The 17,517-nt window shown below is 43.8% G+C and overlaps 1 protein-coding gene across 1 annotated transcript; it reads right to left on the bottom strand.

The window, feature by feature from the left end:
* Positions 1-1,005: 1,005 nt before the first annotated feature.
* pirt (phosphoinositide interacting regulator of transient receptor potential channels) lies at positions 1,006-16,118 on the bottom strand. The gene is made up of 2 exons (XM_078401815.1): positions 16,014-16,118; positions 1,006-1,832 (listed from the first exon to the last, which is right to left on the bottom strand). The coding sequence occupies exon 2, from the start codon at positions 1,797-1,799 to the stop codon at positions 1,395-1,397; it is 405 nt and encodes a 134-aa protein (XP_078257941.1). The 5' UTR covers positions 1,800-1,832; positions 16,014-16,118; the 3' UTR covers positions 1,006-1,394.
* Between the last annotated feature and the right edge of the window lie 1,399 nt (positions 16,119-17,517).

Here is a 17,517-nt window from a genome sequence, read left to right as displayed (position 1 = left end):
TATGGAACAAGAAAATGGGAGCACATTGTTGGCAAAATTGAACCATGGAACAGCAAGAGCTGTCATTTCTATCAATGTGGTTGCAATTGTTTCAGATATGTTTGCCTTGTTGATCCCAAACGGAAGAATTCTCCAAGCTATTAAATCCAGACAATGGGAATTACAGGAGAAATCTCAATTCTAATCTTTGATCTGTTTGAACCAAATGTAATTGCATTTACCACCATACCAATATTGTATCTTTATTGAGCTGAAATTGAATGAACCCAAGTACCAAAAATACATTCCACTTCTCCTTTTCTCACCACTGACATCAATAAATGACAGGAAGAATTGTCAAATTGTGTCTATTTTTATGGTGCAATATGGGATATTTCCCAGCATGAAAGACGCGACGAAAATGTTGTTGATAGATGCCATTCGTGCTTCATATTGCTTGAGGTAACTTTTAAGGTGTGCCTTGTGCAAAGTGTGGTCACTTGCATATTGAAAACTTAAGTGCTAATTTACCAGGAACTGTTCCGCAAACCTGATTAGACGCAGCTTATGTCACAAACCATGAAGGGCATGTAGATCTAACATGAAGTTTACTTTGACCAGTGCAGTGCAATGCAGGTAATTGTGGTGGCGGCTCATACTTTACTGTGCGTGCATAACTTTCGGAGAATTAAGGCAGCTCAAAATGTTTGGGTGCAGTATTTGGTTTTGTTGCAATCCTTGTCTCAGACTGACACCTAAAGTTATCACTTGTTCATACAGAAAGCATGCATATTTTCTCCTTTGCCACTGACGGATCCATTGAATTATTTCTATAATAATATTTGCAATGACTTTATACCATCATTCATAACTCATTAGCGGCATAATATATTTCATGATGCCTGAAATTGTTCATTGCAGAGTAAATAATACTGTTTGATCGAGCAATCCTTGGCTTTCCATTTCCTTGACAACTAAAACGGAATGGCACTGAAAAGCCACTGTTAAATTTCAGATCGGCTTCCATCAAAGTGGGGCATGAAAAATAATTTTGAAATATTCACCGATCCATTTATTTCAGGTATTATCAAACATAAAATCATCAATAGTCAATAGACAATAGGTGCAGGAGGAGGCCATTTGGCCCTTCAAGCCACACTGTGTCTTTATTCCATTTTCTAAGACCAATCATAGTGATTGCACTTCAAAAAGAAGCATGTAACATGTAAAGTTCTTTGGGATCTCCTCAGGTTGTGAAATGTGCCCATAAATAGAAGTCTATCCCTCAGGTTAAGGTCACCGATTTCAAAGCACAGAAAGGGAGAGTTTTATTCATCCCCATCAATCCCTGTAGACTCCACAAAAATGTGTATCGTAGCGAAGATGTCCATGAATCTTTGTTGCACCATTTTGTCTCACAAGGTAAAAAATGCTGACTTTTGTTTCCTGAGGTATCGAGAAGCTGACTTCTTTTGTTGTTTTTCCTTGAGAATCGGGAGCCAGACCAGTCCAAACACGAGAAACATAATCCCGATGGACAAAAACGCCGGCCCCAGTATATTGCAGGTTTTCTTGGTGATTTGTGCAAAGAACAGGCCAGTCGTTATGGAACCCAGAATAAAAAATGCTCCTCCTACTGACATGACCATGATGGGTTTATGATAGACCTCCCAGGCGGTCTGTGGATCTGAGGTCCAAATGGAGACGCTCCTGGAGCTGCTATATAAGGTGCTTCCCCCATGGCTAGTCAATAGATCTTTGGACTCAGAGCATGACTGCATGCCTAGGTTTGTGTTCTCGGTTGAACTTGATTTCATCATTGTATCCGAGGTGGATGCCAGCTTACCCGGTACCTGTGTTTAAATGATAAAACATGTTATTAGTTACTAGGCCCCACCGTGTCCAGCCCGACCAACAATCCCCCGTTTACACTAGTTCTACGTTATCTATGTTATTCCACCTTCATGTTCACTCCCTGGACATTCGGGGCAATTTTAGAGAGGTTCCCATCTCCCTGGGATGTGGGGGGAAACCAGAGCATCCGGAGGAAACCCACGTGGTCACAGGGTGAACTTGCAAACTCCACACAGGCAGCACCCGAAGTCAGGAATGAACCTGGGTCTCTGGTGCTGTGAGGCAGCGGCTCCATCAGCTGCAACACTGTCGAAGATGGACTTGGCAGAGGGTAACATGGGTGATATTTTTTCTACCAGTTCTGACACGAGTGCAACATTTTAATTTATTTCCAAATGTCTAAATACGTTTTGAACATTTAGAGAGCAGAAAAAATGACATTCCACACATTCTCAGAATATAATGAAGAGTGTGAATGATTGAGAAAAAAGTGGGGGAGTCTCGGACCAGAGATCCTCAGAATTAGATACTCAGATAGCCTCAGAATTAAAGGACGTTCCTTTATGAAGGAGATGAGGAGGAATTCTTTTAGTCAGAGGGTGGTGCGTCTGTAGAATTCATTGCCATAGAATGCTGTGGAGGCCATGGTAATGGATATTGTTAAGGCAGAGATAGATAGATACTTGTTTAGTATAGGTGTCAGGGGTTATGGGGAGAAGGCATAACCCCTACAAAAGTCCCTAGTGTGTGTAGGATAGTGCTAGTGTACGGGGTGATCGCTGGTCGGCATGGACTTGGATTTGAATAATGGTGCTTTGCAGTGACCACATTGTGTAATCTGTAAAATCCATGTGGGAAGCAGTCAGTGAGATGAACTACAAATGTAGTTCCTTCGCCACTGACCACAACGTGACCTTTAGCATTGTATTTATAATCAATTCATAAATTTCCCACGATATTCTCTGTTTATTTTGCTGATTAATAATACGAAAATGCACAGAGATTTTTTACCCAGAGTAGGGGAATCAAGATTCAGAGGACATCAGTTTAAGGTGAGAGGGGGAAGATTTAATTGGAACCTGAGGGCCATCTTTTCACACATGGATGGTGAGTATATAGAACGAGAGGAGAAAGTTGAGGCAGCTACCATTGTAGCATTTACAAGAGATTTGGATGTGCAATAATAATACAGCACAGAAACAAGTCCTTTGGCCCAACTGGGGGCTAGTGGCTAGTGGAATCAAGGGATATGGGGAGAAGTTGGGCACAGGTTACTGATTGTGGATGATCAGCCATGATCACAATGAACGGCGGTGCTGGCTCGAAGGGCAGAATTGCCTCCTCCTGCACCTATTTTCTATGTTTCTATGTTTCTAAAGTAGGAGAATGGGGTTAGGAGGGAGAGATAGATCAGAAATGATTGAATGGCAGAGTATACTTCATGGAACAAATGGCCTCATTCTGATCCTATCACTTATGACCTTATGACCCAATTGAGGAAAAACCAAAAGGAAGGCAGAATGAATCTGAAATTAATTTATCAAATTTGTGAAAGAATCGAACACAATTCTTTACCGGAACATAGACTAACGAAGTAAAGTCAAGATTAGAAGATTTAAATGGGACAACTAAAGAGGGGACACTATAAGAGCTCAAGTATAGCTGGCATATTTCAGGTTTCCAACATCTGCAGTATTCTATTACCATTGTCACATCAGCTGCTTGGGATAATATTTATATTATTATAAATATGCACTCTTAATGCAATGTTGTCAATGAGCATAAATGCCAGGCTGTATAAAGCAGGGAGGTTGATGAATGTAGGTGTGCATCCTGCAATGAGTGATTGGCCTTGTTTTTGCAGTTCTAGTTAAGATAAAACGGCCCCATGTTGCAGCGCTGAATGTTTAAAACTGATGGCTATTTCTGATCTTCGTGCAGGTGCACGTTAACATGGAAGTTGTTCTCACTGAGATTCACCCGACAATGCACTGCCGCAGAGCGCACTGTTGCAAAAGCCACGGGCGCAGTCAAGGCAGAATATTATCTGAATGGTGTCAAGTTAGGAACAGGGGACGTACAACGAGATCTGGGTGTCCTAGTGCATCAGTCACTGAAAGGAAGCATGCAGGTACAGCAGGCAGTGAAGAAATCCAATGGAATGTTGGCCTTCATAACAAGAGGAGTTGAGTATAGGAGCAAAGAGGTCCTTCTGCAGTTGTACAGGGCCCTAGTGAGACCGCACCTGGAATACTGTGTGCAGTTTTGGTCTCCAAATTTGAGGAAGGATATTCTTGCTATTGAGGGCGTGCAGCGTAGGTTTACTAGGTTAATTCCCGGAATGGCGGGACTATCATATGTTGAAAGACTGGAGCGACTAGGCTTGTATACACTGGAATTTAGAAGGATGAGAGGAGATCTTATCGAAACGTATAACATTATTAAGGGGTTGGACACGTTAGAAGCAGGAAACATGTTCCCAATGTTGGGGAATCCAGAACAAGGGGCCACAGTTTAAGAATAAGGGGTAGGCCATTTAGAACTGAGATGAGGAAGAACTTTTTCAGTCAGAATGTTGTGAATCTGTGGAATTCTCTGCCTCAGAAGGCAGTGGAGGCAAATTCTCTGAATGCATTCAAGAGAGAGCTAGATAGAGCTCTTAAGGATAGCAGAGTCAGGGGGTATGGGGAGAAGGCAGGAATGGGGTACTGATTGAGAATCATCAGCCATGATCACATTGAATGGCGGTGCTGGCTCGAAGGGCCGAATGGCCTCCTCCAGCACCTATTGACTATTGTCTATAATGCACGAGAAGTATTTCTTCTCACTGCTAAAAAACATTGAGCATGAGGAATGAGATACTACGGAGTGTTTTACGATATCTAAAACCATAATTACTACTGGACAACTTCACCAGCCTGAAAAACTAATTTTATATATGGATTTTTATTTCTCCATTCCACGATAAAGATTGCATTGATTTTAAAAAAAAATACTAAAAATCTTTTATCAATTAAAAACTTTTAGTGATATTTAATATTTTACCTGCACCATGAATCCCTGAGCTTATTCTGCATTCCGTAAACTGATTAAACATATACCATAAACCATTGCTTATTCCTTTCTGGTCTATAAACCTATGAATATTTAGTTTTAGTTTTTAGTTTTAGAGATACAATGCGGAAACAGGCCCTTCGGCCCCCCGATTCCACGCCGACCAGCGATCCCCGCACGTTAACGCTATCCGACACACACTAGGGACAATTTACACGTACACCAAGACAGCAACTCTACCGAGGCACCAAATTCTTCTTGCATTTGATGGACTCCTCAGCTCTGCTTAATACCTGTACAGTCGTTGTTTCACTGCACTGGTCAAGTAAGCACCAAACTGAAAAGGACCTTGAAATACAGCAAATCTGCACTCCAGATTTCTAGCATAATTTAATTATAATTACTGAACCTTTCTACACTGCTGGACGTTGGGCTTTTGCAAGTAATAGCAAATTTCTTGACTAAAGTATGTTGAAACATCTGCAAACATCATTATCACCTCAGGCGATTCTTATTCATCTGCGTCACTGGTCAATAAAAGCTAAAAAAGGCTGATTATCAAGATGTGGCCTTTTGGTCGATGACAGGAAATAATTTATCACTATGACTTCAACATAAGGAACGGGAAAGTCACTTTAGAAGTGGGATCAGCCTCTCATCCTTTGTTCTCTGCAACTCCAGTGTTGAAACTGAAAAGATGAGAGTTTAATCTCTTTGATGTCTAGAAGAGTTAAAACTGAAATGTATTCATCGAATAGTAACCCACTCACGTTAGTTTATGAACGCACTCTCCCCATTATCTTGCACAAGCCGGGCATGAAACTGACAGTCTAAATCCATTCCAACATGAAACTAAAAGTGGAGGAAAAATAATGGAAGGAACTTCATTGAAAATTCTCTTTCTTGATCTGAGGTGAGGCTGGAGGTTAGGAGAGAGTACATTAGGTTGTTGCTGAACAAAGCACGCCTAACTAAACCAAGTCTCCAAGGTTTGTTTCTTAACCATGATGTCCTTTAGTATGATAAATTGAGAAATGAAGAAGTATGAATATTATGTACTTTTTGTTGGCAAATCTGGTATAATAACACAATTGTTGTGTAGATTGTCAATGTACCGATCATCCTGATCGCTGATCATCCACAATCAATAACCTGTGGATAGACTCGGCTTGTACTCGCTGGAATTTAGAAGATTGAGAGGGGATCTTATAGAAACTTACAAAATTCTTAAGGGGTTGGACAGGCTAGATGCAGGAAGATTGTTCCCGATGTTGGGGAAGTCCAGAACAAGGGGTCACAGTTTAAGGATAAGGGGGAAGTCTTTTAGGACCGAGATGAGAAAGTTTTTTTTCACACAGAAAGTGGTGAATCTGTGGAATTCTCTGCCACAGAAGGTAGTTGAGGCCAGTTCATTGGCTATATTTAAGAGGGAGTTAGATGTGGCCCTTGTGGCTAAAGGGATCAGGGGGTATGGAGAGAAGGCAGGTACAGGATACTGAGTTGGATGATCAGCCATGATCATATTGAATGGCGGTGCAGGCTCGAAGGGCCGAATGGCCTACTCCTGCACCTATTTTCTATGTTTCTATGTACCAAATAAAACTTAAGTATATGGATGGGAAACTGTACAGTGAATGAGGAAGAATTAAAGACAAGCAAGTGACAAACTACTAATTTATTTCATTGTTGGGAAACACAATGTGTTTCACAATGTGGGAAACACATTGTTGGGAAACCCTACTTTACATGTGTCATCATTTTCAGGGACTGTATACCCATACCCCGTGGTCTCTCTGTTCTACAACACTCTCCAATGCTCTTTCATTTACTCTGTACATTCTGCCCTTGTCTGAGTTCAATTCTATCTACCATTCCGTGGCCCAATCCCCCAGTTTATCTAGACCCCTTTGTAACATTAATTAACCTTCTTCACTGTCTACTATACCACCAATGTTGGTGTCATCTGCAAACTTACGAACCTTGCCAACCATATTTTTAATCAAATCATTAATGTAGACACAAGCAACAATGAATCCAGCACCACTCCCTGTGGCACAACACTGGTCATAGGCCTCCAATCTGAATAGAAACCCTCACTACCCATCTTTGACTCCTTCCACCAAGCCAAATGTGTATCCAATTGATTAGCTCACCTTGGATCCCATGCGATCTAAACTGCATACAATGTGGGACCTTGCCAAGGACCTTACTAACGTGCCTCTAGACAACATCCAGCACCCTGCCCTCATCAATCCTCTTTGTCATCTCTTAGCAAAACTCAATCAAATATGTTAGACATGGTTATCCCACACTGACTATTTCTCTTCAGTCTTTGACTTTTCAAATACTGATAGCCCCTGTCCCTCAGAATCCCCCGCCAGTAACTTCCCCACTAAGGATGTTAGGCTCACTGGCCTGTAGTTCCCTGGCTTGTTATTGTAGATCTGCTTAAATAAAGGCCCAACATTATTCATGCCCTGGCTTCATTAGTCTCACTTCTCAAGCTTCTTATGTTAAATAAATATAATTTAATTAATCAGACCTTTCTATATCTCCCTGTCCTACCCCCTGCCTCTCTTATCTATTGAACTTGCTTGCTTTAATGTTTACACTTACCTCAATTTTTCCATCTGCCACACTCTGTGTTGGGCACCACTCCATAGCCAGACTAATTTACACCTTCCTGAGGAGCATTAGCAAAATCTTCCTGCAAGGATATTGGTTCCCCTCCAGGTCAGGTGCAACCTGTCCCTTGTGTACAGGTCCCACCCATCCTGGAGATGAGCCCAATGATCCACATACCTGACGCCGTTCCTCCCACACCATGTCCTTAGCCAAGCATTAAACTGTACTATCTTACCACGACTTGCCTCGCTAGCGCGTGGCATGGGAAACAATCCTGAGATTACAACCCTCAAGGTGCTGGCTTTGCAATTTACAACTTAACTCTCTAAATACTCTTTGCAGGACCACATCTGGCGCTGTCATTGAGAAGAATATGGACCATGACCTCTGGCTACTCACCCTCCGTGCCTGCTCAAAGGCATCCTTAACCCTGATACCAGGGTGGCAACACACCATCCTGGAGTCGTGTCCGTGGCCACAGAAATGTTCAATGGTTCAAGAGTGCTTTTATTGTCTTTCTTTCTCCCTGACTATTGAGTCCCCTGTCACTACTGTTTGCCTGTGGTACGACCTGCTGCATTAAAGCAGAGCCACTTGTCGTGCCACTGATCTGGCTGCTGTAAGTTTTGTCTGAGAGACTACACCCCTCCCCGCACCAAATGGTATCCAAACTGGCACACTTGTTTGAGAAGGAGAGTGCCACAGGAGATTTGTGCACGACCAGCTGGCCTCTCCTGGTAGTCACCCAACTTTATGACTGAACCTTCGATATGACCACTTCCCTGAAACTACTATCTATGAAATTCTCTGCCTCCTCTATGCTCCTCAAAGTGCAGTACACGAGGTGGAAAAAAAGTCAGGAGGCAGCGAAACTGCCAGAGAAAAAAAACGAGTATAGAAGTTGGGAGATCACGTTGCAGTTTTATATGACGTTAGTGAGGCCGCATTTAGAGTATTGTGTTCAGTTCTGGACACCATGTTATAGGAAAGATGATGCCTAGCTGGAAAGAGTACAGAGGAGATTTACAAGGATGTTGCCAGGGCTAGAGGGTGTGATCTTATAGAGATGTATAAAATCATGAGAGGAATAGATGGGGAAGCTGTACAGAGTCTCTTGGCCAGAGTAGGTGAATCGAGGACCAGAGGACATAGGTTTAAGGTGAAGGGGAAAAGATTCAATAGGAATCTGTGGGGTAACCTTTTCACACAAAGGGTGGCGGGTGTATGGTATAAGCTGCCAGAGGAGGTAGTTGAAGCTGGGACTATCCCAACCTAAGAAACAGGATCCTTCTGTTTTGCTTAAAACAAATTGTGTGTTTTGCTTAAAACAAATGGTGTCATTTTTGAGGAAAATTAGAAGGGCAAAGTGACTGACGAATTCTTTAAGAATGTAACAAAATTTGAAAAGATAGAACTTTCAATGTTTTGGTTCATATAAGTAAACCAAATGATCACTCTTGAAAGAATTGAGAAACATGAACTGCAGATTCTGGTTTATTAAAAAAAAGACACAAAGTGCTGGAGTAACTCAGTGGGACAGGCAGCACCTCTAGAGAACATGGATTGGTGACATTTCGGGTCGGGGCCCTTCTTCAGACTGAAGAAGATTTCTTCTTGAAATAATAACAAAGAAAAGTGTGGGGGTGGGGGGTGGGGGGGATGGGGGGGGGGGGGGGTAGTTAAAAACTGGGAGCATTGTTTCAAACAAATCAAACAGAGATACAAGGAACTGCAGATGCTGGTTTACAAAAAGGGAATTCAGAGGAAGTTTCATTACGGAGAGTGATTGGAAATTGAGCCTTGCTAATGCCGGATGTTATTGAAGTGAATAGCACATATGCTTTTAAGGAGAAGCTACATCAGCAAATGAGAGAGAAAGAATTAAATTGATGCTTGTCTACGTTAGATGAAAAGGCTTGGGAGGGGCTTGGGAACATAAACCGGTTCAGCCTAATTGTCTGTTTCAGGCCAGTCATTTTGTGTAGTTCATTGGAAAAAAAACTGGAATTGCTTTGCTGTGTTTCTGTGACGCGAATGTAATATGCAAGCAGTGAGAAAGCATATTATGGTTTACACTATCATATTTTGTAAAGGGTTCATCTTCAAAGAAGATAATTGTTCCTTAATGACACAAATTACCTCTGAGCTGGTACGAGGCTGAATACAAATCTGAAATCATCATCATTGGTCCAAAAATGCTCACCAAATCCACCCAAAACTTCATCCTCAACATTGATGGTCTCCCAGTATCCACCTCACCTCACATCCAGAATCTTGGAATCATCCTTGATCAAACCCCCTCCTTCGACAAACACATCAAACACATCACAAAGACAGCCTTCTTCCACCTCAAAAACATTGCCCGTCTCCGTCCATCCCTCCCCTCCACAGCTGCAGAAACCCTCATCCACGCCTTCATCACCTCCCGTCTGGACTACTGCAACAGCCTCCTCTATGGCGCACCCTCAAAAATCATCAATAAACTTCAATACATTCAAAACTCCGCTGCCCGTCTACTCACACACACCTCGATCCGTGACCATATCACCCCCGTCCTTTATAAACTCCACTGGCTCCCCATCCCCCAGAGAATCCAGTACAAAATCCTCCTCATAACCTACAAAGCCCTCCATAACCTGGCCCCATCCTACCTGACCGACCTCCTCCACAGGCACACTCCCACCTGCACCCTCCGCTCTGCCGCTGCCAATCTCCTATCCCCCCACATCCGGACTAAACTCAGATCCTGGGGGGACAGGGCTTTCTCCATCGCTGCTCCCACCCTATGGAACTCACTACCCCAAACCGTTAGAGACTCCCCCACACTCACCACATTCAAAACATCGCTGAAGTCTCACCTGTTCAGTACTGCCTTCAACCACTGAAGGTCACCTCACCTTCTGTCTCCTTTCTCTGTTCATTTATTTATTTATTTATTTATCTATTTATTCATTTCCCTATGTTCTCAAAATCTCTGTAAAGCGTCTTTGAGTATATGAAAAGCGCTATATAAATAAAATGTGTTATTATTATTATTAATACACTTCTGTGATTTTCTTGCCACAACTGTTATTCTTATGCACAATGGTCTGACAGTGTTATTTTGTGATAATAAAACTTGCAGTGATTATATTAGAATTAATTACCCTTAAGTGATTGGATATCATTATGCCCTACATTTTGAGCTATGAAAACCTATTTGACTTGAGCCAGTTGCAAACTCAGCAGATCAACAACGGAATATAACTACTTAAGCAACATCATGCTTTATAATGCAGAAAGATTTATCACTCTTTCTAGGGCACATTCAGCGTCTGTTTCTGGTCACTCGACATGGAGATGGCATTTTAGATAAAGGGATGCAGGAAATGGGGAAATTGCCATTCCGAATCAATTCTAATCTGCTTTCATTGCCAGCGCTTCCATAATTAAAATGATATAATTAAAGGAAATGGACGGGTCACCATCAAATTTACTCAAAATCTCTACGCGCATAGAATTGTGCACTTGGGCTGAAAATCACCCCGATGCATCGTCGGCACTGAACTTGCTGAGAAATGTTTTTAGTTTAGTTTAGAGATACAGCATGGAAACAGGCCCTTCGGCCCACCGAGTCCGCGCTGACCAACGATCCACGTACACTAACACTATCATACACGCTAGGGACAATCTTACTAAAACCAATTAACCTACAAACCCTGTACATCTGTGGAGTGTGGGAGGAAACCGGAGCACCTGGAGAAAACCCGTGCAGGTCACGGAGAGAATGTACAAACTCCGTACAGACAGCACCCTAGGTCAGGATCGAACCCGGGTCTCTGGCAGCAACTCTACCACAGCACCACCGTGCCATTCTAAATGTTCATGGATATCAATCAACCCTGGCTATAATATTCACCATATTTTAATTATTGCTGTAATACATGTACATCTAGCTTAACTTTTAGTTTGTTTTCTCCACTAGTCTCAAAACTTTGAATATTTTATAGGAAAATGCTTTTACAAGGTGGAAGCAATTAGATATCAACACTCTTTACAAAATGTATCTGAGATGTTTGTACTTGGATGACATTGATTTGCTTTCCTTTAGCAGGAGCACATATTGTTTTCATCTGTAAGGCATAATCATAGACTGAACGGAAGACTGAATTAAATTAAAAAAATCTAATTGTCAAAATATTGGATCAATTCACAAAGTCTGGGAAAATGTTAAATTATATTTCTCGAATAAACGATCATTTGTGTTTTTAAATAGCCTTTGGTTAAATGAATTCAGTTCTATTGAGCACTGCTGGACATTGATTTACATAGAAACAAAGAAAATAAGTGCAGGAGTAGGCCATTCGGCCCTTCGAGCCTGCACCGCCATTCAATATGATCATGGCTGATCATCCAACTCAGTATCCTGTACCTGCCTTCTCTCCATACCCCCTGATCCCTTTAGCCACAAGGGCCACATCTAACTCCCTCTTAAATATAGCCAATGAACTGGCCTCAACTACCTTCTGTGCCAGAGAATTCCACAGATTCACCACTCTCTGTGTGAAAAAAACTTTCTCATCTCGGTCCTAAAAGACTTCCCCCTTATCCTTAAACTGTGACCCCTTGTTCTGGACTTCCCCAACATCGGGAACAATCTTCCTGCATCTAGCCTGTCCAACCCCTTAAGAATTTTGTAAGTTTCTATAAGATCCCCCCTCAATCTTTTAAATTCCAGCGAGTACAAGCCGAGTCTATCCAATCTTTCTTCATATGAAAGTCCTGCCATCGCAGGAATCAATCTGGTGAACCTTCTCTGTACTCCCTCTAAGGCAAGAATGTCTTTCCTCAGATTAGGAGACTAAAACGGTATGCAATATTCCAGGTGTGGTCTCACCAATGCCCTGTACAACTGCAGCAGAACCTCCCTGCTCCTATTCCAAGGGAGGAATGCACACAAATCCATATATCCCAACTACAAAAAGAAACATATTTATGCAGATGAGTGACTACAGTTAAAACTTTCAAAGTCTTGCTTTGTTAGCCATTAAAGCCAAATTGTTTTGCTACTTCATCGGCAGTTTCATTAGTGAAATTATTAAGAAAAGTTATAAACGTTATTCTGAAATCAGAAAGTGGAAGATATGGACCACAATCTCTACAAAATAGAGAGATGATTAGAACAGTGGCAGTCTGAAGAAGGGTCCTGACCTGAAGCAATTGCCTGTCCATTTCCCTCCACAAATGTTGCCTGGCCCACTGAGCTCCACCACCATTTTCTTTTTTGCTGAGGTTCTAGTATCTGTCGTCCCTTGTGACTTCCCTTCAGTTAAAAATCTAGGTTTTGACAAAATTACCTTCAGTTTTTAGTGGAGAGTCTGTGTTGGTTGAAACCAAAACATTGACTTAAGGTCCGGATAATAATTGGACTGATTTATATTTTTTTGTAATTTGTGAAGATTGAAACATTTCCAATAAGTATTTCATAACAGCTTTTGGCACAGATGTGTAACAGAGAATCGCCGTGCACTGGTGTAGGTCAGAGTGTAGGCTGCGATGATATGAGGTACACCTCAAGTGTGCCATGATTTTCTCGAATAAGCTCAATGGTTTGAACTATTAGCTCTTCCAGACTGGATCGCTTTTTGAGCGCACAGAAATCAGACACAATGGAAACAGACCCTGGGGCATAACTCATCCATGTTGACCAGGTGTATAGTTGCGCTAGTCCAGTTTGGCCCATATCCTTTCAAACCTTTCTCAGCCATGTACTGGTCTAAATATCTTTTGACTGTTGCCATTGTACCCGGCTCTACAACTCCCTCTGGTTGCTCATTCTATGTACACATCACCCTTGACATGAAGAAACTGCTCGTGGGTTTCTTTTAAATCTTTCCCTTCTTAACTTAAACCTCTGCCGACTACTTCTAGAGTGCCACACCTTTGGGAAAAGGACTGCAACCATTTACCTTATATATGCTTTTAATGATTTTGTACTCCTCGGTAATGTTGCCCTTCAGCCTCCTGCGCTCCAGGGAAATAAGTCCCAGTGTGTAGGAAGGAACTGCAGATGCTGGTTTACAATGAAGATACTCCACGAAATGCTGGAGTAACTCAGCGGGACAGGCAGCATCTCTCGATGGAAGGAATGGGTGATATTTCAGGTCGAGACCCTTCTTCAGACTAAGAGTCAGGGGAGAGGGAGACACAGAGATAAGTAAGGGTAAGATGTGAAATCGAGACATCAAAGGGGATGAGGGTCAAGGAAAATGTAGAGCAGATCATTGTTAGCTAGGAGAAGGTGACAACGAAGTATACAGAGATAAAATGTAATCAGGGGGACAGTCAGACTGGTTGGAGAATGAGGAAGGGGGGTGGTGGTTTGAGAAAGAGGGAAAGCAAGAGTTAATTGAAGTTAGAAAAGTCAGTATTCATACCGCTGGAATATCAGTGTATCCAACCTCTTATAAATTAGGTCAAGTCAAGTCAAGTCAATTTTATTTGTATAGCACATTTAAAAACAACCCACGTTGACCAAAGTGATGTACATCAGTTCAGGTACTACGAACAAACATACAATGGCACACAAACATAACAGCACATACATAAACAGTTCACAGCGCCCCCGGGACCTCGGGTTACATCCCGGTGAATTATTTCTACAACCTGTCCAGCTGAATGACATCCTTCGTGCAGCAGGGTGATCAGAACTGCACACCATACCCCCAATGCAGTCTCACCATACCCCCAAAGCAGTCTCACCATACCCCCAATGCAGTCTCACCATACCCCAATGCAGTCCCACCATACCCCCAATGCAGTCTCACCATACCCCCAATGCAGTCTCACCATACCCCCAATGCAGTCCCACCATACCCCCAAAGCAGTCTCACCATACCCCCAAAGCAGTCTCACCATACCCCCAATGCAGTCTCACCATACCCCAATGCAGTCTCACCATACCCCCAATGCAGTCTCACCATACCCCCAAAGCAGTCTCACCATACCCCCAATGCAGTCTCACCATACCCCCAATGCAGTCTCACCATACCCCTAATGCAGTCTCACTGCAGCATGACGTCCCAACTCCTGTACTCAGTGTAATAACAAGGAACTGCAAATGCTGGTTTCTACCAAAGATAGACACAAGATGCAGGAGTAACTCAGCGGGTCAGGCAGCATCTCTGAAGAAAATGGATCGGTGGCGATTTGGGTTGGGACGATTCTTTAGGCTGAAGTTTGAAGAAGTCCCGATCCGAAACATCACCTATCCGTTTTCCCCAGAGACCGCGCCTGACCCACTGAGTCATTATGTGTCTGTCCTGTGTTCAGTGCCCTGACCGATGAAGGCAAGTGTGAAAAATGCCTTCTCCACCGCGCTGTCTACCTGTGCCGCCACTTTCAGGGAACTTTGTACCTGTGCCCCTAGGTCTCTCTGCCAGGTCGGAAGAAGGGACTCAAACCAAAACATGTCCCATTCCTTCTCTCCAGAGATGCTGCCTGTCCCGCTGAGTTACTCCAGCACTTTGTGCCTTTCTCTCTGCTGTACAAGTTTGTGGATTATCGTACCATTGCTAAAAGATTTACTCCGCAGGGTGAAGAGTTTTATTCCTTAGCCTTTGACTTCACCTCTCATCTCCTACCTCCTGCCCCGATTTGATTCTGAAACAGAATGCTGGCAATCCCTGATCTCGCTGCCCACTCCATCTCTCCTCCCTCACCCACCTCTCTGCACTTTTCCCAGTTTATCTACAGGTGTGACCTTCACTTTTACCTTGGGTAGGAAAGAAAACTGCAGATGCTGGTTTAAATCGAAGGTAGACATAAAAATGCTGGAATAACTCAGAGGGACAGGCAGCATCTCTGGAGAGAAGGAATGGGTGACGTTTCGGGTCGAGACCCTTCTTCAGTCTGAAATGTCACCCATTCCTTCTCTCCAGAGATGCTGCCTGACCCTCTGAGTTACTCCAGCGTTTTGTGTCTACCTTCACTTTTACCTTGGTTTCCTCCAGACCCAACCTGCCAATGTTCTCCTTGCCAAACCCCCAGAATCTAACTGCTTCGCATCCCTTCGCTCTGTGTTCCAGCATCTCCCAAATCCTCTACAATCATCACTCCACGCTCCTGGCCCAGACACTGCCTCCTCCTCTCGGCCAAATGTATTAAAAATATATATTTAATGTTCAAACCACTCCAACTTCCCTCATCTGTAACCTCCTTGTAATCTCCTTCACCTGAGAATTCTACCTTTGTCAGGTCTCCTGGGGAAGCCTGATTCACCCACTCCACTTCATCACCCCCCACCGTCGCCCCCAACCCCCCTCTCCCTACTCCCCCCACCCCCACCCCCTCCCTAGTCCCCCCCCCTCATGGCCTCCAGCACCTCACTATCACTGACATCTGGATCTTCAGTTCTGAACATCCCTGCACAAATCTTGTCTCCTCGCTCCCTCTATCTACTCTGTCACTTAGATCTTGTCCACTGAGCTAAGCGGGCAGGGCAGGGCATCGACAAGCCTTACCTTGTGGTGCTGTACTTACTGCATTAGTTGTTGGCACTGTTTCTCTGCTTCCCATCCGCAGAATGCTTCTTTCCCTGAGATAAATTGACTGGGGTTGGGGTGATGCCACACACACACACACACACAAACCACAATGTGCACTTACACTCACAGTGCCCTGTCATTATTGCGCCGACACCGCCCCAAATGTCAAATATTGATTTGCTCTGCAAAAGTGCTCCGAGTTCCCATTTGTTTTTCCACTCTTGCAGCCCGCCAATGTTTCTCTTGGGATTATTCCAATGTTTATTGTTGGATTTGTGGCAGCTCTGGGTGCGGCTTTCCGTGGCCAGCTCCTATTTATTCCCTTTCTGCCTCTATATAAACATTTACATTAAGTTGCCACACAGCTGTCTGTCCCTCCCTCCCTCCCCCCCCCCCCCCCTTGCGTTCAAACTCCACGGTGAGATGTTTGTAACACAACACTGCCTCACACAAACTCTGCCCACAACTGCCACAGTTTAGCACCAATCTGGACAATTAAACGCCCCTTCGTGTTTACCCCATAATCTCTGTGTGTCCCTGCTTTTACACATTTCTTTGCTACCCCCAGCTCCCAGGACTCGCACCACTTAGTCAGTCTCTGCCCCTTTCACTCGTTGCCTGCTTCGCCCTGGAACCGCGGGTTCAGCGACTGAATGAATCACCGTAAACGCGACACAAGGCAAGCCACTCTTTCACTTGCCTTAGGTATTAAGCAACTAGGTGGAGTAGTCAAACAATCCCTGGCGCCTTGTGTCAAACACGCTTTAACCATTTCATTTCCAGTGTACACACCAGTATTATTACAGCGTGTGTATCAGTCTGAAGATGGGTCTCGACCCGAAACCTCACCCATTCCTTCTCTCCCGAGTTGCTGCCTGACCCGCTGAGTTACTCCAGCATTTTGTGACTAAATAGCTGTTGGGAAAGGTAGCCTGCTGTAACTGAACTCTCTTTCCATTTCACATACTCTGGACACTTTTTGTTTACTGTGGTTTTATGTGCACACACTCTCACACATTTTTGTGATGCCACCCAACTTCCTCATCCCATCCTCGCCCCCCTCCCCTCCCTCCCTCCCTCCACCCCCCCCCCCCCCCCTGCTCCCTTAGTGGGGTCTCACAAACAACACAGACTCAACTCGCCTTGTTCACTGCTGCCCAGAGTTGTTGCTCTCCAGAACTCCAGCTCCTGCCTGCCTGCCTGCCCCAAGAGCCGAGTCAGACCAGCGCTGCCTCTCGCCGGTGCAGCTTCTGGTGGGAAACATACAAAATATCCAACTCAGATGTTGAACAGCGAGAGTTAATAGTATGGAGAGCGCAAGGCAGGTCTTTTACCGGGGCGGGAACTCAGTTACATCATCGCCAGGCTGGCTCGGCGTCAGGTTGAAACCTAGCACAAAATTGAGATTTTGCCCTGAATCTGTATCTCCAGTGCGCAGTGTTCAGTTTCAACGCACTATTCAATCCGTGTCATTTAAGGC

Source organism: Rhinoraja longicauda, chromosome 6, assembly GCF_053455715.1.
Source record: "Rhinoraja longicauda isolate Sanriku21f chromosome 6, sRhiLon1.1, whole genome shotgun sequence".
NCBI lineage: Eukaryota > Metazoa > Chordata > Chondrichthyes > Rajiformes > Arhynchobatidae > Rhinoraja > Rhinoraja longicauda.
Note: the sequence above shows the minus strand (reverse complement) of the source record. Positions and strands in the feature narration are given on the sequence as shown.